This window comes from Cervus canadensis, chromosome X, assembly GCF_019320065.1.
Source record: "Cervus canadensis isolate Bull #8, Minnesota chromosome X, ASM1932006v1, whole genome shotgun sequence".
Classification (NCBI taxonomy): domain Eukaryota; kingdom Metazoa; phylum Chordata; class Mammalia; order Artiodactyla; family Cervidae; genus Cervus; species Cervus canadensis.
The window spans coordinates 136,239,999-136,266,192 of NC_057419.1; the positions used below are offsets into that span (position 1 = coordinate 136,239,999).

General features: G+C 43.8%; 1 protein-coding gene across 11 annotated transcripts in view; it reads right to left on the bottom strand.

The window, feature by feature from the left end:
* TMEM164 (transmembrane protein 164) overlaps positions 1-26,194 on the bottom strand; it is a 171,964-nt gene that overhangs the window by 23,519 nt on the left and 122,251 nt on the right. For all 11 annotated transcript variants that reach the window (XM_043460115.1, XM_043460101.1, XM_043460107.1 and 8 more), the window contains one exon: positions 8,936-9,014. In XM_043460115.1, coding sequence (XP_043316050.1) covers positions 8,936-9,014 — 79 coding nt within the window. The remainder of the gene's footprint in view (positions 1-8,935; positions 9,015-26,194) is intronic.

The window sequence follows — 26,194 nt, forward strand, 5'->3', positions numbered from 1 at the left end:
AGATGGGGAATGCCAGGATCTCTGAGACAGGCAGGGCAAAGGAGCCCAAGGAGAAATAGCCAGAGAAGGAGGATAACCAGGAGACAGGTAAGGCATGGGACTCAAAGGAGAAACAGACATCTAAAAGGAGGGGTGTCAGCAAAGGTAAGTCCACTGACAGACAGACACTCTGCATGGGCTGACTTCAGAAGTCAGCAAGGCACAACCTGACCCCAAAAACCCACGGTATACTTGGAAGGTAAGATGTGAAATTAACAAGAGGCAGTAAAGTGGTTAAAAATAATAACAGCAGCAGTAATAATACCAGAAATATAGAATATACTGCTTACCATGTGTCAGGACCTTTACATATGTGAGTTCACTGACCCCTCACAACACACCTACCAATCCCCATTTTACAAATGAGAAAATATGCATACGGGTGACGGCACTAGTCCAAGGGCCAAAACCAGGATTTGAACCCAGTCTGTCCAAACCTAGCAACTACCTATAGTGGTTTCAAATGCCAGTTTAAGCTCTAGTGCAGGGGTGCTAACCTCTGTGGTGCCACAAATTCCTTGGGCACTTTGGGGCTCTGACTCAAAGCTGTTAAGTATAAAAAAAAAGATACAGGGTCATGAAAGAAAACAAAACAGTTATCAAAATACAGTTATTAAAATACTTTTAAAAACTGCTTTTAAATGTTGAGGTAATGATGAAGTGCAAATGATTTTGCAAGATATCTGAGCAGTTGAAACAAACAGGAAGTATCTGATTTATGTTAATGACAACATGCCAAGGAGTGCAAATGCAACCCAAGGACTGTGGGCTGCTGTGATTCAGAATTGAAGGAAATACTACATTTCAGTTGGAGTTAATGCAAATGAAGATGCGATTCTCCCCCCACACCCACTCCCCGTATCCAGTATCATGGACCCCATAAGTCTAGTGAACTTTGTGCAGGTTCAATCAGCTCAACATCACCCTATGAAACTCTTAGCGAGTGCTTAGTCCATGGAAAGCGCACAATAAATGTTAGCTTGTAAGATGTCTAACAGAAATATGGGCAATGTGCAGTGTGTGGATATACAGTCTTTCATTCAGTCCAGAAATATGAAGAACAAGAGAATAATTCCTGTCCTTGGTGTGACGGGCATGTAAACAGACACTTAAACCAAACCACTAACATAGCAAAAGAAAATAAGGGATATTTTTTTTTTATGACCTTGGAGTAAGGAAGGGCTTTCTAGTCATGACTCAAAATTCAGAAGCCGTGAAATAATAGATACATTACACAGAAATATAAACATCATACATGGCAAAAATAAATCATGAGTAAAGCCACCCTGGTGGCTCAGATGGTAAAGAATCTGCCTGCAATGCAAGAGACCTGGGCTCAATCCCTGGGTTGGGAAGATCCCCGAGAAAAGAAGATGGCAACCCACTCCAATATTCTTGTCTGGAGAATCCCCATGAACAGAGGAGCCTGGTGAGCTACAGACCATAGGGTCACAAAGAGTCAGACATGACTGAGTGACTAATACTTTCACTTTAAAGTTATAAAACAGATGACAAAAGTGGGGGAAATATCTGCGGGTGTATTACAAAAGACTAAAGAGCTCCCAGGATTCAATTTTGTATTTAAAAAAAAATCAACAAGAGAAGAATGAGCACATGAGAGGAGCACATAATTCAAGGACAAGGAAATCGAATGCCAATTTAAGCATGTATAAAGAGGCTCAGCCTGACTCAAAGTAAGAGAAATTCAAATTAAAAGTGAATCAATATACCATTAGTTTTACCCATCAGATGGGAAAAAAAGTGGAAAGTTTAGAAATATACTCCTTTGGTGAGGCTGTGTGGAAACAGACACTCTTCCACATTGCTAAGAAACATTTAAATTGATAGAACTTTTGGGGGTTTGGAACTATCCATCAAATTTATAAACACATATACTCTCTAATTCAGCAGTTCCACTTAGGGGGATTTATCCTTTAGATACCCTTGCATACCTGGAAAATGGTATTAGAGGTTCAAGGTCATTCGGCACAGTGTTATTTATATTAGCAAGAGGCTAGAAACAAACTAAATGTCTACCAAGAGGAGATGGAATAAATAAATTAGAGTGTTGTAGTCTTGTGTCTAAAAGCCACGCAAGTTGAGTTCAAATCCTGGGTTGGCTACTTACTATCTGAATACCAGTTTCCTCATCTGCAAAACAGAGGTAACAGTAACACCTACCTGAAGGACTGTGGTGGGGATTCAATGGGTTAATGTTACGTGAAGAGCTTGAAACAGTCTGGCGCCTGTCACGGAGGGGCTTTGGAAAGGTGGACTGAAAAGGGTCAGGTAACCTTTTATTTCTTTTATTAAAGAAAAGTTGATTTACAGTATCATACAAGTTTCAGGTGTACAATGCATGTGTGCTTAGTCATTCAGTCATGTCTGACTCTGTGATCCTGTGGACTGTAGCCCACCAAGCTCCTCTGTCCATGGGATTCTCCAAGCAAGAATACCGGAGTGGGTTGCCATATGCTCTTGTAAAAACATGCCCCTTTCCTTCAGAGTTCGAAGGTCAATTCTAACTAAACATTCATTTGTGTAATTATTCAATTTACACCTGGCTCCTCCCACAACATTATGAATTCTATGAGGGAAGGGGTGGGATGGGGCCTGATTTTCACTCATCAGGGCATCCCAATGGCCAGCATAGAGCCTGGTTAGAAAGAAGGCACATATAAATATGCTGCTATGGTTTGAATGTCTGTGCCACCGAAAATTCATGTGGTAAAATTCCAACCCCCCGTGAAGGTATTGGGGGCTGGGACCTTTGGGAGGTGCTTAGGCCATGAGGGCGGAGCCTGGGAAGTCTGAGATAAAAGTCACCAGCACAGTCACCTTCTTATGAGGCCCCTCTTCCTGGTTCATAGCTGGCCCCTTCTTTTATAAGACACGCCAAAAGGATCCCTCATCCCATCCACCACGTAAGGCCACAAAAAGAAAGGGCCAGCTGTGAACCAGGAGAAGGGACCTCACAAGAAGGTGAGCACACTGGTGACTTTATCTCAGACTTCCCAGCCTCCAGAACTGTGAGCAATAAATTTCTCTTGTTTGTAAGCTACCCAGTCAGTAGTATTTGCTTGTGGCAGTCCAAATGGATGAAGACATATGTGTTAGATGCATGGATGAAACAGATGCAGGGGTAGAGATGATTCCCAGGTTCTAGCTGGAGTGACTGAGTGGTACCATCTGTCAAAAACCACAGGAAGAGAAGCAGGGCTGATGGGAAGATGAGTGCACGCAGGTAGGCTAAGCTGTGGTGTGCTTGACACATTCAGGAAGAAATGCTGGAGTGAACTACATGAAAAGGAATCTCCTAAGATTAAGGGCTGCCGAGGGCAACATCATGTCCATCACAGCACGGGCTGGTAGCTAAATTGTGTAAGCACGTGAGACCACAACAGGACTAGCAGAGCAAGAGGTGAGCCCAGAACAGAACTCTGGGGAAATCAACATCTGAGAGGACAGAGGAAAGAGAACTCCTGCAAGAGACTTGGGAAGGCATGAATGGTGAGATGGGGATGGAATGGGGGGTAGATACTGGAACCCCTGAGAGTAGAATATTCCAAAAGGGAATGGTCAACAACATCCAGTGTAGCAAAGAGTGCAGGCAGGATAAAGCCTGACAGACAGTCACCACATTTGGTCACATAGTTAGTTGTTGGAAATCTTTAGAAGAGCTGTTTCCATAAAGAGGTGGGCAGTGAGGTAGATGTCTAATGGCAATGTTCTGATGAATGAAAATAACTGAGAGGAGGACTCATCAGATGTAAACAAGTGTCACTCAAAGTTATGTCCTATTTATGACATGATTTCAAGTGGTAAATAGACAAATATTTCTTTAACTTAAAAGTGATTTATTTAAAGTGTATTAAAATAGGACTTTCCTGGTGGTCCAGTGGTTAAGAATCCACCTGCCAATGCAGGGGACATGGTGTCAATCCCTGGTTTGGGAAGATTCCACACACTGTGGAGCAACTAAGCCTATGTGCTGCAACTACTGAGCCTGCAATCAAGAGTCCATAGCTACAAGTACTGAAGCCTGTGCACCCTAGAGAATGTGTTCCACAACAAGAGAAGCCACCTCAGTTCGAAGCCTGCATACTGCAACTAGCGAAAGCCCAGGCACAGCAAGTGAAGACTCACCACAGCCAAAAATAAATAAATAAAATTTTAAAAGGTGTATTAAAATAGATAATCAGTGTACTGAATCCAGGATTTCACGGAGTATCAAGCTTCTCTTAAAAGCAAATATATCTTAGGAAAAAAATCAATAGGTTTAATATTACATACATAATAATACAGGTGAATGCATGGACAAGGCAAAAAAATATTATGTCCTAAGAACTGAAATTTAGGAAATATTGTTTGGAATACTTTATGATGTGAGGGGAGTATAAAAGATATAGTTGTGTGGAGTTAAAGTTTTTTAGACTAGGGAAGACTTTAGTATCCTGAAAAGCCAGTAGTGAAGCACTGAAAATCCAAGCACTGATAAACAAGTGACCAGTTGAGGGATAGAGGTTCCACAGGAGGTGGACGGGATGCAATGGAACGACAACAGGGTGTGACCGGCCATGGCTACGAGCAGGAGGAACACTACTCCCTCCAAGATCAGAAGGAGGAACATAAGGATGGGTGTGGGTAGAGTGGAGAGAAGTGTTTGAGGGAATTCCCGCCCGAAAATCTCTTATTTTCCCAGTCATTTGTTGCGAGAATATCTACTGAGAGTGGAAAGGACTGGAAGTTGGAATAGACTGGACAGGAAGTTTGGGGAGGGAAGCAAAGCTTTGTCACAAGATTTCTGAGGGCAGTGTGCAGAGACGTTGGTGAAAGACACAGAGTGAGTGAGTGATGGTGCTGACAGCACAATTATAATAGAGATCACGGAATTTCACTGGCCCAAATCTGAAAGCCTTGAGAAGTTTTCTCACGAGACTAACAGTAGGCACTGGGATTGGACACTAATCTGAGTACAAGGGACAAGGGAGTGAGACATGCTCGGGAACTGGTAAAGTTCCAGTAACTGGTCATGGTGGTACAAGCTGATTTGGAGAAAAGGGGAGGTTGGAAGCAGCACAGATTTGGGTCAAAGAAAAGGACATAAACGCTTATGATCTCGGAAGAGTTTTAGGGGAAAGCAAGGTCCTGAAGGGGGCGCAGAAGTCACTACAATTAACAAGCTCACACATTGAGAAGCTGGGGGTGGGATGAGCAGTCTTCACCGGAAGGTTCTCAGGATGCTGGCTAGAGCTGTACTGAAAATAGTGAGAGAGCCATGGGCCAGAGGTACCTAGGAATGCAGGGGAACTGACCAAGAGGTTCGAATGATGGTGGTAATCAAAGAAAGAGGTAAAGAGGACGGTAAAGAAAAAAGTACCCACATATAAGGCAGAGACAAAATAATGGTCTGGAAGAGACAGTGGTGAGATGGGTGGCATATGGGGCTGAGCAGAGACAACAGCCTCAGTTAGAGGGTTTCAGGCAAGAGATGGGAGGACTTTGTGTTTTGTGAAGAGCTGAGGGTGGGGTTATAAAGCATGCAGTTCCACAGTTTCAGAGCTGACGGGAAAGAAAACAGCAACAAAGAGTGTGGCTGGAGGAAGGAGGAAGAAAAAAGCAGTGTGGACAGGGGAGGTCATGTTTACTACGAAGGTGCCAAATGGCTGTAGCAATGAGGAGAGAGAGATTCCCATTAAGCAGGACCTTGCCTTTCAGGGACACAGGGCTCCTTGGCATGGGGGGTACTGGAGAGGAGAGCTCATCTGGCCTTGGGTAAAAACTTCTGAACCAATTATTTCTAGAAAATTACAAGACTTCTATTAGGGAAGAGAAGCCCCAAACTCTCAGCTTTTTGGTTTCCAGGAAATCCTCTTCCCCCTGTTCACTCCAGTTCCACGCTCACTCTGCAAGGCCTACATCAGGCTCCGCAGAAGGTGAAACATCAAGAAATCCAGATGTTTTCCCCAAATGCTCATGATTTCCCCCAACTGAACAGCAGATGGCAGCAAAGAGCCAGAAAGGAAGCCGAGAGGGCCCAAGAACCCAGAAATGGTAAAGCAGGGAAGGTAGAAAGACTTCAGAAACCCGATACTCTCAGTTGTGTCGGTCCTCTCAGACAGGCACTCCTTGCGGAAGGACTGGGCCTGTCTGGTTCGTCTCTGATTCCCTGGCACAAATCCTCTGCACACAGTAGGTGCTGAACAAACACAGGCATACCTTGGAGTTACTGCAGGTTCGGTTCAAGACCATTGCCATAAGGCAAGGTATAAGAATTTTTTGGTTTCTCAGCACATATCAAGGTTACGTTTATACTATACTGAAGAAGAACTAAAGAGCTTCTTGTTCAAAGTGAAAGAAGAGTGAAAAAGTTGGCTTAAAACTCAACATTCAGAAAACTAAGATCTGGTCCCATCACTTCATGGCAAATAGATGGGGAAACAATGGAAACAGTGATAGACTTTATTTTGGGCGGCTCCAAAATCACTGCAGATGGTGACTGCAGCCATGAAATTAAAAGACACTTGCTCCTTGGAAGAAAAGCTATGACCAACCTAGACAGCATGTTAAAAAGCAGAGACATTACTTTGCCAACAAATGTCCATCTAGTCAAAGCTATGGTTTTCCCAGTAGTCATGTATGGATGTGAGAGTTGGACTATAAAGAAAGCTGAGTGCTGAAGACTTGATGCTTTTGAACTGTGGTGTTGGAGAAGACTCTTGAGAGTCCCTTGGACTGCAAGGAGATCCAACCAGTCCATCCTAAAGTAAATCAGTCCTGAATATTCACTGGAAGGACTGATGCTGAAGCTGAAACTCCAATATTTTGGCCACCTGATGTGAAGAACTGACACACTGGAAAAGACCCTGATGCCGGGAAAGATTTTGGCGGGAGGAGAAGGGGACAACAGAGGATGAGATGGGTAGACGGCATCACCGACTCAATAGATATGACTTTGAGTAAACTCTGGGAATTGGTGATGGCCAGGGAGGCCTGGCGTGCTGTAGTCCACGGGGTCGCAAAGAGTCAGACATGACTGAGCAACTGAACTGAACTGATACTGCAGTCTATTAAGTGTGCAATAGCATTATGGCTAAAAAAATAAACAAACTATTTTCTAACAAAGATATATACATTGCTTTTATGTTTTACACAAAACATGCCTAGCACAGCACCCTGCACACAGAAAACACTCAATGAAAAGTAGGCATTGATGGTTATACTGTGGTTGTTATTACTGTTACTATTATTACAGCCTCTTTTCAAGGCCAGGCACCAGAGGAGAAGGGAAAGACTCAGGGACAGTGTGTGTATGCACAAATTGGATCTAACAGAGTGTGTATGTATAAATTTGAATCCCTTTCTTAGCTTGGTTCCCCCAAACAGTGCAGCTATAGATTCAATAGAAGGCTGCAGTGGAGTCAGCCACTTCTAGAAAGTATAACTTCCCAGATGGGATTTTTTGAAGAGGTGGGGAAGGTAAAGGCTGCTATCAGACCACTCTGACTCAGCCAACCAACAGACTTTTATAATGCCTCAGAATACAAATAATTTTAACTAATATCCATGCACATTTGGTCAGAACTTGCATCCCACACCTCAGGAACCATGAGCAGTGGGGGTCTGGAGGCCTGGGACAACTTCCTGTCTGGTTCCCTTCTGAATGACTGTATCTCTGAGACTTACATATTATTAGGAAGCTCTTTCCTGAGAAATGGCATAGGTCACCTGGATATGGAAAGTCAGACTTCTCTTAAAGCTCAGTCAGGAAAAAGGGTGTGTTTAGAGCAAATTAAAAAGAAGTGCTCTTTGACAATGTGAGCCCCCATGTGGCAGCACAGGTAAAAACAGCCTCAAAGAATAGAGCCAGAAGACTCCTAATTGACAGAAAGCAGGGAGAGCAAGTTTCCATCCTCCTACATGACCCCCAGTTGATGGGTCCTTAAGGCTCCCTCGTGCTGGGAGTTCTTAAAAATTTGCTAGAATTTCTAAGTTAGAGGAAGCACAACTTCCAAACCATCTCCCAACAGGCTTTAGGGTCCATGTGGCTTCATGGAATTTTTAATGTGATAGAAATGAAACCCCTGCTGCCCTGGGTGAGGTTAGTCTCCCAGCAAAGTCCCAGGAACCAAGATAGAGAGGCTGGTGGCTCAGACTAAAAGAGGTTGACTTTCAGGCATGGGGCCTTTCGGGAAGGTCAGAACATTAAGAAGGGGGGGCGGGTGTCTTACAACTAGTGTAGAATGAGTGAACTCCCCTTTCCTTTTGTCTACTACCGAACAGAAGGAGGGGGTTATTTAAGGGTCATTGTGAGGTCACAAACAGATCAGCCTCTCGACCAGGTTGGTGGTGTCTCTCTTTGATCAAATGAAGGTTTCCATGCTCTGTTTTACATGAAGGTCGCTGCTCCTTCACCAGCCTTTTCCCTTAATCCCATAATCCCAAGTTCCTGGACATCTTGCCCCTTTCAGTATCTTTTCTGGTTCAGAGAGGATAGATATAATGAGCAAAAGCACAAGGTCCCTCTACCCTCTGCTGCACACTGAGGCAGGGAGAAGGCAAGAGCAGAAGTGAGTGACAGAGTGTGGGTAAACTCTGTCCATGCAAACCCAAGGCCACCATGGACAAACAGCCTGAGGCCTCAGCCCTGGGACGGGCTGTCTGTGGCCCTGAACTCATGCACACAAAGGATGAGAAACCACCAGGCTCTTTGCAGGCCTCATCCATGCCCATTTTCCCACTGCCTGGTGTCTGGCATGAAACATGCTGCAGAGACTCAGTCAGGGAGCACCTCAGGTTTCTGATAAGACACCCAAGAGGTTGTGACTCCCCCCCCAAACAGAAGAAGAGAAGGTAGGTGTGGAGCTGGCACAGGGATGGGGTTTGCTGGCCTTACCTCCTTTCCAAAGCAGGTAGATGGGCACCACGTAGAGCATAACATGCTGAATGTAGTAAATCTCCAATTCAAAGGGGAGCTGTAAGGACAGGAGGGAGAGGTGTTTCAGAGCAGGAAGCACTCATTCTAAGAGATTCTCGAGTTGAATGCCTGACCTCTCAAGGACCCACAGCTTAGCAACCCCACACACAACCAGTTCAACTCCCTTCACAATTAGAGAAGAAAGAATGAAATGACTATACCTATGACCTAGGCCGGTCTTCCAAAGTGCATTTTGTAGAGATAGTACTTAAAAAATGCTCCACTCAGACAGTGTGGTTAAAAATTTAAGAAAGGTTAAATACAATCTATCTCCTCCTCCCTTGGAAATTCACCATGTAGGTTAGTGGTAGATTAAGGACCTACAAGTAAGAAGATTGCTTAACATTGTTTATTTGGCATATCCTAAACTTGTTTAGCCAGTGCATTTGTTTAAAAAAAAAAAAAAAAGCACTTAGTGTTCTGCAGAATATACTTGAAGAAACACAGCCTTACATCACTTCCTGCTCCTACTGAGTAGCTGGTGGACTACTTAAAAGTTTATGTCTCATTGAACACGAAGAACATACAGGGTAGGATTTATTATTCCCAGTTTCCAGATTTAAAGGTACTGATTGCCAAGTCTGGTTAAGTCTCGATCCAAGAATAAAGAGTTTCTCCACTGGATACTTGGGGTCAGTCCAGGGTTAGCCCTAATTTTGGGCAAAGACTAAGCAGCTGGGCCAATTCTGGCATGGCTTGCCAAAAAAGAGTATCCCCACCCTCCTTCCAACCAACACGCTCATTCATTCACTCCTGCTTCCCATTTCACTCAAAATGGAAGCTCTAAATTACCAAAGTGGAGTGTGCTTTCAGCCTGGCACAGGCACCGTGCTTCAGCGCTTGGCAGCGGGCGGAGAGGGGAAACAACTGGGCAGCTAACTCAATTCCGGGAAAAGAACTGCAGCCGCTGGCGAGAGGCATGGCCTCCAGGGCTTACACAGCCCCACACACAGACACACACAGATACACACACCCCCCCACCAAGGGGAAGCCCAAGGAAACAATGATACCCAGTGCAATGATCAGCTGCCTCCCTACAAGCGAGCACAGAACCAAGCCTGTGAGCTCATGAGAGGACCCAGTTCTGGGCTCCCCACGCCCAGGAACCCAAGGCCTTGTGCCAAGGAGTGAAACCAAAAGATGGCAGAGCTCCCAGAATGGGAGCTGGGAGTACTGTGGACCCTGGCTCTGGCTACTGAAAATAAAACCCACGCAGAAGGAAAATTTCCCACGGACCCAGATGATTACTCACAGAAGGAAATGTAAAATCCCAAGAAAAGAAACAAGGTTCCCAGTGGGTCTGCAGAATGGGGTCGTGGGGTTTCACAGTGAGTGAGCACCACCAGCAGGAGCTAACTTTGGAGGCCTGAGAGGTCCACGGGGGACCCTCAGAGCAATGTGGTCTGGGATCACCCTACTATGAATAAATTAACTGACTTGACTGTGGTCCCACAGAAAGCAGGCAAAAGTTTCAGGAAGGATCGACTCTCTGGCTGCTAAGCCAAATCTTTAGGTATCTAAGGGGCTAGAGGTCTTCCTGAAATGGGGTCTGGGACCACAGGCTGCTCGCCCACCGCAGGGAGCAGAAAACCGGGCAGAGGGCCGGCAGCTCCTGGTCCCAGCCAGGTCTCCAGGCAGTACCCCTGCTTAACTCCCAGACTCAAGCATTATTTACCCACCTGGACTCACGGGGCCCTCTGACTTCCCCTCCCTCACACTCCTTCTGGAAAGCAGACTCCCCACCTGTACGTCCAGGGAGGCAGGTCAGCGCTGCGGCCCTAAGCACAGACTCTGGAGTCCGTCAAAGCCCTGTTCTCGATTTGATTCTGCTGCTTAATAGCTCCATGGCCTTGGGCAAGTCACTTAACCTCTCTACCCCACTTCTGGCACTGGTAAAACTGAAATGAGAGTGTTGTGAAAATAAATTTTCAAAAGATTTTACTAGAACAAACATTTGTAGAGTCCCTATTGTGTGCCAGGAACCATTAAGCAATTTGTTCACTATCAGTTCACCTATTAATTCACCTGCTGCTCCCATTAACTTCATTTTAGAGATGAGAAACAGGCACAGAGAAGTTAAGAGAACTTACTCAAGGGCACAAGACTATTTGGTGACGCAGCCCAGATTCAAACCCAGGTGGGCCGGCTCTAAGTCTCCAGTCTTAGCTTGTAGACTCTGCTACCCCATGCCCTGCTCCTTCCCTCCCACAAAAATGCTAACACCTGGGACATGTGCAGTGCAAGGGAGATGTGCAGGGACAAGGGGGGTGCGCAGTGGAAAGGAGACCCTGGTAACAAGTGGAGAGGTAACAGAAGCACATTAGGAACAGCAGGATCAGCAACTGTCCTTCACCTGGGGACTAGGCCCAGTCCCTCCCTGTTCACAGGATCCCCACCCTCATGGCCTGCTCCGCCCCATGTGGCAACAGGCCCCACATCACACAGTGGCCAAGCTTGGCCTCCAAAACAGACCTCCCAGCTCCCACTGGAGCTCTGGAGACATGTCAGTCACAGATCTCAGCTGGGCTGGCCAGGAGACTGCCCCCATCAATAGTGTCTTTCCTGCCTGCTTCTCCTCCTATTCCAAGAGTTCTCTACCTCAGAAGGCCACAGAGAGTGTTCAACTAGGTGTGGGCACCACTGACAGCCAAGGCCAGGGAGAGGAACAGAAGGGGATGAAAGAGAAGGAGAGCAACACAAGAAAACCATAAAGTGGCAGGAAGAAGAGAGCTGAAGACAAGCAGGAAGCTAGCTACTAGTGGTCCTTTAATAACAGAGAATATTTAGAAAGTACTTGTGTGCCATGCCCTGTGTTAAATGCTTAACGTGTGTTATCTCACTTAATTATTGTAAGGTTCCTGTGAAGCAGGGACTATGGTCATCCCCGTTAGACAGATATGGAAATTAAGGCACAGAGAAGTTAAATAACATCCAAAGAAGAAGAGGCAGGGCAGTGATGGGGATAAAGGACATACAGCAATGGAGCAGAAAAAAGGCAGCTTGCTTTACAGAGCACTGAACCTGAGCCCCGGAACTCTGTCATGGAGTCTCCCCTTTCTGTTTTCCCCATTTGATAAACACTGTCTCTAAAACGTCATACTTCCCCCAGAAGTTCTACTTGGCTAATTCATCTCTGCCCTCCAGAATGGACATCTGGAGCTCCACTCTAATGTACATATCTGGGCTCCTTTTCAGCTGGGGGATTCCCAGGGCTTTAGACAAAATGTCCTACATCATTGCAGTTGAAAGCCAAAGGCAATAAAAACATTTTCAGCTACATAGGTTATAACGTCCTTCTCATGTCCAAGTCAACGCTTTTCCCCCCCCTTTTTTTTTTAAGAATTTAAAGAGCAGACAGGTAAAGTTCTCCAGGCTTCTGGAGTCAAATTGCCTGAAACATGAAGTGTGTGGGCTCCATACATGGAGAGATCTGGGGCCTCCTTCCTCCCGACCTGCTACCCTGACAGCCACATACCCACACTCTGCTGTGGAGACGACCTGCCCCCGTGTGCCCTACAGCCTGTCCCACTGTGCCCTATGTCCCTGGTTACTTTTGCCACCATAAGAAGCCCAGCACTCCCAGGTCACCAGCCAATGCATGAACTCTAATCCCCACATGGCTTTCTACAAATTCTCAAATCCAAGACCACCTTCCACCATTCCCCAGTGCTTGAAATCCCTCCCCTCTATCCTCTGGAACCCACTAACTATCATTTGCAAAGCCCCTCTATCTTCAAACTCTTCTCTGAGCAGTGAGTTCCTTCACCTTCTTACTTTGATGAAAACCTGGCCCCCTCTCTGAGAACATGGCTATCTCTACAGCCCCCTCAAGTGGTGGGTGCTTTCCCTCCCATGTCGCCTTGTAACCCTGAGCCAAGAGGACTCCTGTCTGCTCCCAGAACATTCTCTCTACCTTCTTCCTAACCCACTCCCTGGATATGAACCTCATGTCATCAGACTCTCCCACCCTCTACTGTTCTTGTTGTACTCATCCTACGGACCCTTCTTCTTACTGCTTTCCAACCTGCCTTTGTCAAAATTTCTGTGTTTTCAATATTTAGCAAACACCAGTCTCTAATGCTTTGACCTCCATTCCCCTCAAGTTTTCACCTCAGCCGTTTATTCCCATGGTCACACCCACCACTACCAACACCTGCAGCCCTTCTGTAAACTCCGTCATGCACTCCACTCTCCAACCAACACCACCAGTCTACCCAGCTCATTCCACGCCCCTTCACATCCTCCAGCCTCACTGGGACCTACCTCTACTGACCCTACCGCTGTTTTATTGGCCCTCACAAGCTTATGTCCTCACCTCTTTACTTGCCCATCACTCCCTTCCATATGTTCTAAACCCTTTTCCCTACTTGCCTTGAAAAAAACATATTCCTGGTTAAACTGAACTCTCTGTCTTCACGTTCCTCTGCTACGCAAGCAAGCATGGCTGGAAAAAAATGTAAAGCTATGCTGTTAACTCTTACAATTCATAACTGCAAATTTTAAGTGGGCCCTTAATGCAACCTTGTAATCCAACTACATTCCCAAGTCCATGCACTCTCATCTCTCCTGGATGATTCCTACCCTTATTTTCACAACTTCTGCATTCCTCAAACCTTTCCCCATCCTCCCTCTCAGCTAGCAGCATGGCTCTCTATTTCACTGGGGAAAAGGGAGCAGCTGGAAGAGAACATCAACAAGCTCCCAGCTTCACATCACCCTCCTCCCTATACCATCCCATCACCACCTCCTCTGCCGCTGCCTTGCAGGAACCAGCCATGCTACCGGCTAAGGCTAGTCCCGGGTTCCCACACTAGATCCTTTCCCCTCTCACCTACTCAAGGACACACCAGCAATTGTCCCCGTTTTCACTCGATCATTCCCATCAGAAAACAAACAAGCTATAAAATCTTCCAACTAAAGACAAAAACTTGATCCCATTGCCTCCTCCAGCTGTCACCCCCATATCTCTGCTTCCCTCGATAGCAAAACTCCTCAAATGGCTTGTGTCTCCTCACTGCCATCATTTCCCCTCCTCTGAATTATCCTTCCATCTCCAATCACAGTTTCACACCCACCACTCCCCTGAAATTGCTTTGATTGAGGTTACCAATGACCTCTATGTTCCTAATTCCTCTACATATTGAAGGCGCCCAGAACCACATCCTTGGCTCCTTTTTCCTCCCTACTCTCACTCACTGGATAACATTATCCAGGCTCCTGGCTCTAAACACTTATCTATTTACTGATGACTCCCAAATGAGTATTTCCAGCCTAGAGTCAGGCTATTAAGACTGAAATTCTAGGACTTCCCTGGTGGCCGGAGGCTGACTCCATGTTCCAAATGCAGGGGGCCTGGGTTCAGTCCCTGCTCAGGGAACTAGATCCCACATGCCACAATGAAAGATCCTACATGCCACAACTAAGATCTGACAGAGCCAAAATAAAAATATGTTTTTAAAAAAGACTGAAATTCTAGCTCCATCACTTAGTTGCTATGCACCTTTGGGCCAATCACAATCTTGTAAAGCAGGAATGACAATAGTACCTACCTCATCAAGTTGTGATAAAATTTGGTGAAATAACGCATGGAGAGCTCCTGGTCCAGTGCTAGAATATGATATATATAGACTCAATAAATGCTAGCTGTTGTTACCATCCTCCTCTTCAACATCAATGCAGCCAGTGAGTGGTGAAGCCAGGATCTCAACTCCGGCTCACAAGACTAATGCCAGGTCTCTCTGGGTCAAAAGTTGGAGCTCATTTCATCCCATTATTCCACCCTGGCAAGAGCCTCCAGCAAGAGATGGTGACCAACCTGGGCACAAATCACTATTTCATCAGATGACTGCTAGGATAACTTTAGCTTGCCAGCTCAATCCATTTTTTGGCCCATCTTTAAGAGACTTTCTCCTGGAGATGTCTTGATTTCTCAAAGAAATTTCAACACTGCTCTCCTCACCCATGACAGTCCCATTCTTAACACTCAGCCAACCAATTGAAAAAAAAGCCAACCATTTACTGAGACACTCCAAGGTGGCAGGTAATGTGCCCAGTTCTGGGTATGCAGCCATGATGAAGACACAGTCCCTGTCCTACAAGAGCTCACAGTGTAGTTGAGAAAGCTCACAGACAAACGGATAAGGTCAGCACAGCAGAAGAGCATGGAGGGAACTGTAGATTAAGCATTGGATTTGGTCTGATTTTTTTCTTGAAAAGTAAGGGACGGTCCTGTACAATGTGCAAGGGATACTGGTAGAGGCAGGGAGACCAGTCAGCAGCTGGCGATAGCAATGTTGAAATGAAGTTTGAGGGACTTGCCTGGTGGTCCAGTGGTTAAGAATCTGCTGTGCAATGCAGGGGACATGGGTTCTATCCGTGATGGGGGAACTAAGATCCCACCTACCTCGGAGCGACTAAGCCCATGCGCCACAACTGCTGAAGCCCACATGCCACAATTAGAGAGTTTGGGTGCTGCAGTGAAGATCGCACATGGCGTAAATAGGACCCAATGCAGACAACTAAATAAATATTAAAAAAAAAATCAAACTTGGAGGCAGAGACAGCAAGAGAACATTGGATGGGAAGGTTTGAGAGAAGGTAAGGAAGTTGAATCACCAGAACTAAGTAACTGATATGGATGCGGGTACACCAGAGTAAGAGGAGAGGTGAAAGAGAACTCCCAGGCTGATGGCCTAGGTGGCTGGTGGGATGTCGGGGCTTCTCTCTAAGTTGGGGACTACAATCAAGGAAGCAGGTTGGAGGAGGAGAGGCAGAAGAAAACAAAGTGAGACCAGGCTGAATTTGTGAACCCAGTAGGAAAACCTGGCGGAAATGCTCATTAATCAGTGCGAATGTGGGGTCTGGATCTCATGGAGGCTGGAGAAGATGAGGAGAATTGAAAGGCAAATGATATACACGTATATAAAATGCAAACACAAAAAAGGATGAAATTCTAAAAGGCAATAGAAATGCTGATATTCTCTTTACACACCCCAATACAATACCTTATGCAGCCCACTCTATAGACCCCTGGTCCATGGTATTCTTTCAAGAGTGAATGGGTGGCAAGAAATGGAAGTCGTAACTCCAGGGGAGTATCAATAGAATTGGGAGAGACCTGAACATAGTTACAGATGAAGGGAAGGAGCCAGTGGGGAGATGGAAGATGAGGAAGCAAGAAGGGCAGGAAGCACTGGATGGGTGACAGGTACTGGAAGTGGGCAGGAGGGCTGGGACCCAGAACACATGGAGATGAGGAGGGAAGGACAAGTTAAAGCGAGAACAGCTGTAAGAGGGAAGGACATGCTGGGAGTGGAGGCGGCTCATGACCAAGGGGGTCCCATTACCCGGCTGGGGACTTGTGTTACCAAAGGATCCATGGCTGCGGATAAAGTGCAGACTGAGGATGGGTGATTACAAAGAGAGGACCCTGCTCTCAACTCAGCCCCAGACTGCAGCCTCGCCAAAGAAATCAGGGGATCAAATCGGATCACTGTATGGTCTGAGTGCCTGTGTCTCCCTCAAATTCATGTCCGATGGGATGGTATGAGGAGGTGGAGCCTTTAGGAGGAGATTACGTCATGATGAAATCAGAGGCCGAGAGCTCCCTTACCCCTCCCACCCTGTGACCCAGAAGGGGGTCCCCACTTGACCCTGCTGGTACCTGGATCTCAGATTTCCAGCCTCCAGAACTGTGAGAAATTTCTGAGGTTTAGAAGCCACACAGTTCATGGCATTTTCTTACAGGAGCCTGAACAGACTAAAACAATAGTCTCCCTTCAAGGGAAAAGGCTGCAGCCTTTGGCAATGTTCCAGCCAACCGAGCTGGGCTTTGGAACACTTTATCTTCATTAACTGACCACAGACTTCGACTGTGGCTCCTGGTGTTGCAAATTCCTTGGGACTATATACCATTTGTTAGAGGAGCCACAAAAGGAATGCCCACAACCTAAAATCAACTACAATGCATTCACAGAACAGAATACCATGCTGCCATGAAAAACAACAAGGTGCCCTGACAAACACTCAGACAAATCCAAATCTGGGACATTCTGCAAAATGACTGGCCCAGACTCATCAAAATGTCAATGTTATGAAGGAGAGGGTGGTGGTGGGGGGACTGTCCCTAGATTTTCAAAAAGTAAAATTAACAAAACCTGATAAGATATACAATCAAAACCAAACATGAAAGTCGACTTGATCCTGATTTTAAAAAGAAAAGTAAAAAAAGACATCCTTGGAATGAGTTGGGGAAATTTCAATATAAACAAGATTATTAGATAAAGCAGTATTACAGATCTGCTGATAATTTTGTTGAGTGTGATTATGGTATTGTGGATATACAAGAGAATGTCTTTTTCCTCGAGAGCTGCAGGTTGAAGAATTTAGAACTGAAGTGTCAAAATGTCCACAATCTGGGGGGAAATGATTCAGCAAACATAAACAGAAAAACAGAGGCAGTGAATAAGGAAAACTGGCAACTGTCGAATCTAGCTTGAGGGTATATAGTTGTTCATTATACTTTTCTGTTTCAACTCCTCAGGATGTGTTTAAATTTTTATAATAAAAAGTTGGTAAAATTTTTAAAAGTAAGTAAATTTAAAGAAGGTAAATCTATATGAACTCATATGGCAAAGTAACAAATACTTGCATATATGAACAAAGCTGTATACATAAAGATGTTCACTGCAACATTACTTGTAATAACAAGAAGTATCTAATAACAGAAAAGCTAACTGAATGTCCACTGGTAGAAGAGTCATCAAAAAAAGAAATACTCTGGAAGACTAACTCTGCAACCACTTACAAAAAAAGGAGGTACAACCATTTACAGGCAAAACTGAGCAAATGTATTGAACAAAGCACAATCCTTTTTGTAGAAGAAAAGGGGCTGATTAGTTTTTGTACTTTTATGATTTTTTTTTGACATGGACCATTTTAAAACTCTTTATTAAATCTGTTACAATACTGTCTCTGTTTTTTATGTTTTGGTTTTTTTGGCTGTGAGGCAAGTGGGATCTTGGCTTCCTGACTAGGGATCAAATCTGAGCCCTGTGCATTGGATAGGCGAAGTCTTAATCCCTGCACTGACCGCCAGTAAAGTTCCAGTCTTCATACTTTCAGATGTCTGTCAATGAATACAAAAAGGACTGGGATGATATTTACCAAACTGAGCAGGGGAACAGGACTGGGGAGGACAGGTTGGCATAGGGAAGGGGAGACTTAGACTTGGATTCTAGATATTTGTATATCTAGATTTTTATGTATTCATTTTGGATTTTTATGTATTCATTTATTAATCATGTAGCTAAAAGTTTAAAAGTCAAAAAAAAAAAAAAGGAAAAGTCAAAAGAGTAATGTACCTCTTAGCAGCAATTACCTCAGGGGAGTAGGCGGGGAGAACTTCTGTGTTATAGTCTTATCTCTCTATTGCAGGTTGCATTAAGCTATTATGGATGATTAGTGTTTAAGAACCCGCTCCATTAGAGTATCTGAATATGTTGTAGACCCCCTCACAAGTTCCTTGTTCTCACTTTATCTTCCCTTGTAATCCAATTCCCACCCCCAGTACAGACAAGCTACCCATGGCCCTACCAGGCACGTGGAATTCCATCTTACACTCAAGGTCTGATGTGGACCATAAAAAAGGCTAAGCATTGAAGAATTGACACTTTCGAACTGTCATGCTGGAAAAGACTCTTGAAAGTCCCTTGGACTGCAAGGAGATCAAACCAATCAATCCTAAAGGAAATCAGCCCTGAATATTCATTGGAAGGACTGATGCTGAAGCTGAAGTTCCCGGTCACCTGATGCAAAGAGCCAACTCATTAGAAAAGACCCTGATGCTGGGAAAGATTGAAGGCAGGAGGAGAAGGGGACAACTGAGGATGAGATGGTTGGATGGCATCACCAACTCAATGGACATGAGTTTGAGAAAACGCTGGAAGATGGTGACGGACAGGGAAGCGTGGCATACTGCAGTCCATGGGGTTGCAAAGAGCTGGACATGACTGAGTGATCGAACAACAACAACAAAGTTCTTGGGTTGGTTTCACAGTTGTTTATAAAATTACCCATGAATAAATAAACATACTTATGAATAAAATTAAAGCATGTCATGTATAGACCAATGTTGAAATTTGTTATGACTCGAGAATTATAAATATGATTTATTTACAAAGCTCTGTCTAAAAAGAAAAAGGATAGGGGTTTCATTAAATGACTTGTCCAAGGTCTCAAGGCTGAACCAGAATGTGAACCCAGGCAACTTGGCTCCAGAATGCATGATCTTAACCACTGTTGTCTGTTGTCTATACTAGGCTGTTCCCCTGATAGAAAAAAAAAAAATAGGGTCTACTATGAAGCCAGAAGACCTGACCCAACACCTAGCTACCATGATACAGGCACTAGCCATCCAAGACCCCAGAGGGCTCCGAAGTCCCCAAATCCATATTTACTACTTCTTTAGACTGAGCCAGAGCTCGCATTTCATGTGGAAGAAGGAGTGTAGCACTGAGTACACAAGAAGGTACTTCAGGACTTAGAAGTCCAGCCCTGAATGTGTCATTTGACTTTCTACTCAAGGATGGAAAGTAAATATTTGCACAGCTCTCTCCAAAGAACTCTGCAGAAAGGCTAATGACAGAGATTGTTCAAAAGGTCTACAAAGGAACCAGGGCAGCTGCAAGTCAAAAGACAGTCAGCTTGTATACAGAGGCCAAGCCACAACTGCAGAATGAATGTGCCAGGGCTGGCCTTCCTGCTCAGGGTATGTGACAAGGGGTCCCAAGAGGGCCTTTAGCACCACTGACAGGAACAAGGCCTCATTCTCCTCCACCTTGGGTTACAGATTCCATACAGAAAATGTAAGCCATGTAGAGTGGGAGGGCCGAGAGCAAAGGTGCTAAACTTCCAGTCCCTCATCAGCCCCAGCACTCTTGTGATGCCATCCGGCTCAATTTAGTGCCTTCGAATGACTCAAACATCAGAAGGCTTGAAATAAGGCCAACCCCAGACTAGCACTAGAGCAAAGGAAGGGACAAACACATCTGAGATTTGGCTCTTAGCCCATTTGGCTCTTAGCCCAGTAAAACAGCTGGACACTCGGTACCCAGTACTCACTGCCCTCAACCAAACAACCATAGTGTTTGGTTAACCTTCTACTCCTTGGGGGCCCTTGCTTGAAGGCAACCAGTGGGCCAGGCAGCCATTTGTAAGGCAGGCTTCCTGACCTTGTTGCTTCCAACATGTTCCCCTGACAAGGCCCATCACCTCTGCTACAAGCTGGAGTCAGGGCCAGGAATCTCTAAAGCAAGGGAAGGCAAATGTCACATGTCCCCTTGAGGCATGGACCTTGAGAAGAGGCCAAGAGATGGCACTAGACCACCTCCTGACATGAGTAGACTCTGCTCACTTCTCTTTCTACTTGTCTCCTGTTTAATTCTCCCGTTCTCAATCTCTTCCCAGGCTCTGAGACTGCTTCCAGGTTTTCTATGAGCACTGGAGAGTAATAAACTAGTAGCTCCTGGCTAATCTGACACACAAAGGATGTGCAGAATATTTATTTTCATCACACATTTTTAGAGAAAGAATCTTTTTGACCCACTGGGATGGAGCCCAACATTTCACATTTCAGTGAGGATCTCGAAGGTAATCTGGATACAGGTGCTTAACTTACTCTTAAAAGAAATACTACAGTAGGTTATCCTCCAAAAGTCTAAATGACAGGTGTGAATTTACAATATTTTCTCCCAGAAATGACAGGCAGTTCCCAGGAGAATGTACTGATAAGGATAATGATGTGACTAGTGTTCAAAACAACAATAAAGATAACAGTAATCATCATTAATAATGGCGGGTACACAGGACTTCTCTGCTAGACATTGTCCTAAGTACTTGTATTAACTAACACAACAACTCTATAAGATAAGAGCTATAATCCCCCTTTTTTGCATGAAGGAATTAAGATACAGAGAGATTAAGTAATTGGCCCAAGGTTACTTAAAAGAGCCTAGATTTAAGCCAGACAATCTGACTCCAGAGTCCATGTTCTCTCCTACTGACCTACATTACTCTGATGTGTGCTGAGGCCCTTTACAGTACAGAGGAAGTCCTTCATTTACAAATGACTCAAATCCATGCTGGTTTGATCACTCGCTACTGAAACAGTATCCTTTCTCTTCCAACCCCACCATCTGAGCCCAGAACTGGAATGTTCTAATTACATTGCCATGGGAACTAATCAACACTGGAATCTATCTCCATGATCCCCTAGACATGAATGAATTCATTCATTCAGTCAATCAACAAATACATATTAAGTATCTACTGTGTATCAACTCTTATATCAGGACATAAATGGTTCCTGCCTTCATGCACTTATGCCTTCCTCATTCCAAATGCTGATTTCTAGGGTTTAGAAAGGCTCAAAAGATGGTTTAAATCAGTGCCCCAAGGCCTCATGGCCACTGATATTAATATTTTGTTAGCAACATGATGGGTTAAATAGCTATCAGATACCTCATACAACTCAGGACAATAGTAAACAGACATATAGTAGGTATATATCAACTTACATAGAGATATTTCAGGGGAATACTGAAAACAGAAAGATGGCCAAATCAATGAATAGAATGAGAGCATCCTCCTGACTGTCCCAACAGGAAGGACACAGACATAAGAGAGTCGGAAAACAAGACCCAAACTTTCACTTCTGGTAATAACAAATGCTAGTTAGTACTTAAAAGGATCCCAAAACGCCACACTTCAGTGCAAAAGTATATTGGAAATACAAATCACTCCACCCCTAATGGTAAGGAAAATTCAGTCTCAAATCTTAATGATGAGCTGGAGTAATAGGGGAAGAAACTAGTTAGTTCCACTAAAATCTTGGAACCACAAGGCAGCCTTCACATGGGTTTACAACCTAAATTTATACAACTTGGGTAATCTAAAACTGCTAGGTTGAGAGTTTTATTTAGCATGATTCCAGACTGGTAGCCCTCAAGCACCTGATAAGAACAAAGACAAATCTTCTCTAGAGAAATCCAGGACTCAAAAAAAAAAAAAATAAACCCCAAAAATTTTGAAAAAAAAATAAGTAACGTACAATAAAGAACAATAATAAACAACAGTAATATTTAAAACAAAACCTAAAGAAGTCAAGAACCAGTAAAAACAGAGCTTTAAAGACCTCAGAATAGTTACAGACTATGTTTAGTATATTTGGAAGAAGGAAAATTGAAATTAAAAACTCTTGATAGTTTTAATTTATATGTTTAGTTGCTGATTAGACAGCTAAAGAGATAAGTGAAATACAAAGCTGAAGAAGTTGTCCAAAATGCAACTAAGACAAAGAAGTAGAAAATAGGAACAAATGTTCATCGCAGCACTGTTTATAATAGCCAGGACATGGAAGCAACCTAGATGCCCATCAGCAGATGAATGGATAAGGAAGCTGTGGTACATATACACCATGGAATATTACTCAGCCGTTAAAAAGAATTCATTTGAATCAGTCCTAATGAGATGGATGAAACTGGAGCCCCTTATACAGAGTGAAGTAAGCCAGAAAGATAAAGAACATTACAGCATACTAACACTTATATATGGAATTTAGAAAAGATGGTAACGATAACCCTATATGCAAAACAGAAAAAGAGACACAGAAATACAAGAACAGACTTTTGAACTCTGTGGGAGAACGTGAGGGTGGGGATATTTCAAAAGAACAGCATGTTACTATCTATGGTGAAACAGATCACCAGCCCAGGTGGGATGCATGGGACAAGTGCTCGGGCCTGGTGCACTGGGAAGACCCAGAGGAATCGGGTGGAGAGGGAGGTGGGAGGGGGGATCGGGATGGGGAATACGTGTAAATCTATGGCTGACTCATATCAATGTATGACAAAACCCACTGAAATGTTGTGAAGTAATTAGCCTCCAACTAATAAAAAATATATAAAAAATTAAAAAATTTAAAAAAAAGAAAATAGGAACAAAAAAGATTAAGAGATGTGGAGGACAGAGTAAGAGGAGCTAACATAATTCTATATGTAGTCCTAGAAGAAGAAAAGAGGAGATAGATGCAATAGTTGAAGGCAAAATAACTAACGATGTTCAGAAACCTGATGAACATGTATTCACAGATTCAAAAAGTTCAAAGACCCTCAAACAGAATAAGCCAAAAAAAATCAACATTGAAACAAATCCTACTAAAACTGCAGAACACCAAAGACTGAAAATCTTAAAACCAATCAGAAAGAAGAGATTTACTTTCCAAGAAGTGAAAGTTAGGACTGACCAATAACTTTTCAAGGCAATGCTGGAAGACAGAATATAGTAAAATTACATCTTCATTATGCTGGGAGAAATATAATTATGAACCAAGATTTTTATAGCCCATGTTTCAAGAATGAACAAGGAAAACAAACATTTTTAGGCAAAAAAAAAACCAAAAACCCGAAGAGTTTGTCTTTGATAGATCATCTCTAAAGATAATTCTTAAAGATAAAATTCCAGCAAAGGCAAAGCAGTGTCAAATGGAAGGCCTGAGATGCAATAAAAAATAGCAAGTAAACAAAGTGGTAATTATGTAGGTAAATCTGAATGAACTTTTTTACATTACATAATGTCTTATTTTAAAAGAAAAGTTAAAATAATACAGAATTAAAATACATGACAATATAAGCACATAAGTTGAGGGTAATGAATAGAGCTTAAATATTAAAAGGTCCACAAGCAAAGAATAAAGTAGTAACCCTATTTCATAGCATACATACTCCAAAGGATATACTCAAGAGTAAAAAAACAACAAAAAAAAACCTATCAAAAAAATGTCTACACAAAGTTATATATGAATTTTCATAGCAGCATTATTCAAAGCAGCTATAAAGTAGAAACAATCCAAATGTCTATCAACAGGTAAATGGATTTTAAAAAGTACTGTATATCATACAATTGAATTTTATTAGCCAATATAAAGAAATGGCATATTAATAGATGCTACAACATGGATGAATCTCAAAACATTATGCTAAGTGAAAGAAGTCAGAAACAGAAGGACAAATAAATATTTTCTGATTTCATTAATGTGAAATGTCCAGAACAGACCAATCTATAGAGATAGATATTAGATCAGCTGTTACTTAGGATTGGGGGTGGAAGGAGCGGTGGATGTAAGCAGACAGAAAGATGATAGCTAAATAGTATAGTTTCCTTTAGGGGTTGATAAAAATGTACTAAAAGTTAATTGTGATGGCTGCACAATTCTGTGAATATATTTAAAAAACTTTAAATTCCACACTTTAAATGAGTGAATAAACTCAATAAAACTAGGACCAAAAAAATGTTATAAGATCCTTGTATTGTTTGAGAGAAAAGGTCTGACTGATTCTAGCTCTGGATATTTTTGTTAACATTGGTAGGATAAACATTAAAAAGAAAAACCCAATAACTGAAATAGTGTATGCAACTTCTAAATCAGTAAAGGGAAAAAGAGAATGATAAGAAAATATCCAATAAATGCCCTTAAAAGGTTAGACTAAAGGGAAAAAAAAAAGACAAAATGCCCCAACCTATATTAATAAGCTGTATCAAATGGTGGCAGACCAAGTGACATCCAGTAGTTTATTTTGGGGTTTGGGATAAGTGGGGGCTCACATTCTACCCAACCTCCTTCATGAAAAGGGTCTCTGGAGAAACACACTCCTTACTGAAGACTTGGACCCGCCAAATAAATACCACCTTGGGATAAGACATCTCCTTTTGGTCACCAGGAATCAAAGGTATTCCTCCAATTAGTTAAGGCCTAGAGGTCCTGGGTTTTAAAGGAAAAAAAGTAATTCTGTGCTGAGAGGTCATCTGAGTTTTGGCACACAAGCTAGTCTGAATTACTAAGAGTGCAACGGGTGGATAACTTGTACATATAGGGCTCAGTATAAGAATGCCTGGCTGCTTCAATGAGAACCATGAGTGCACTTTGCATTTGCTGTCATAGACAGGGCTCCTGCATCTCTCTCTAGGGCAGCTTGGTGTCACAGGATATGTATTTGTGCTGTGGTTATCCCATGTATTGGAGCTGATCGATGGGAATGCTGTCCAGTCCCTGACTAGAGGAGGTGGGTTGGGAGGGGGGCACTCCCCCAATTCTGGCTGCTGCACTGGCACAGCAGGGCAGGGAAAATAAAACTGAAATACATCTGGAATGACTCTTCTTGCTTCAGAGCTTACTCAGTTAAAGAAAAAGAATTTTTTCTGGTCCCACCTTTGGAACTAACAGTTTAGTCTTTGGCCACATGATAACACCCTGCCAGAAGAAAGTTCCAGATGATATTTTCTCATGGACAGCTCTAGCCCTGCATGTGCCAACAGCAAACCCCTGGCCCCTGCTCCACAGGGCAAGTCGCCATCCCTTTGCTCAAGACTGTGAACAGAACAAGGGGCATCCCTTTGGCCCATATGGCAGCTGACCTCTGGCCTACTTTGAAGAGTAGGAAATAGCAGTTATGTACAGTGAATGTGGTATGAGGCCCAAGAGCGAGTGGTCCAATTCTTTTGACACTGTCTAAGGCAATGGCACCCCACTCCAGTACTCTTGCCTGGAAAATCCCATGGACGGAGGAGCCTGGTAGGCTGCAGTCAATGGGGTCGATGCATTGGAGAAGGAAATGGCAACCCACTCCAGTGTTCTTGCCTGGAGAATCCCAGGGACAGGGGAGCCTGGTGGGCTGCCATCTATGGGGTCGCATAGAGTCAGATACGACTGAAGTGACTTAGCAGCAGATCACCTACAAATTGGACTTCTTTCTCATCAGTCATTATCTTGAACACCCACTCCATAAAGAACCATGTCGTGTGTCCTCACACGCCTCCAGCACACATGTGCATGTGCGTGTGTGCGCGCACGCACACACACACACACACACATCCCTAAAGCCCTGTTCATCAATTCTTGTTTCCACTGGTTGTGCTTCAGTGCATGCTAAGTCGCTTCAGTGTGTCTGACTCTTTGCGACCCTGGACTGCAGCCCGCCAGGCTCCTCAGTCCATGGGATTCTCCAGGCAAGAATACTGGAGTGGGCTGCCAGTTCCTTCTCCAGGGGATCTTCCCGACCCAGGGATTGAACCTGCAACTCTTACATCTCCTGCATTGGCAGGCAGGTTCTTTACCATTAGCAC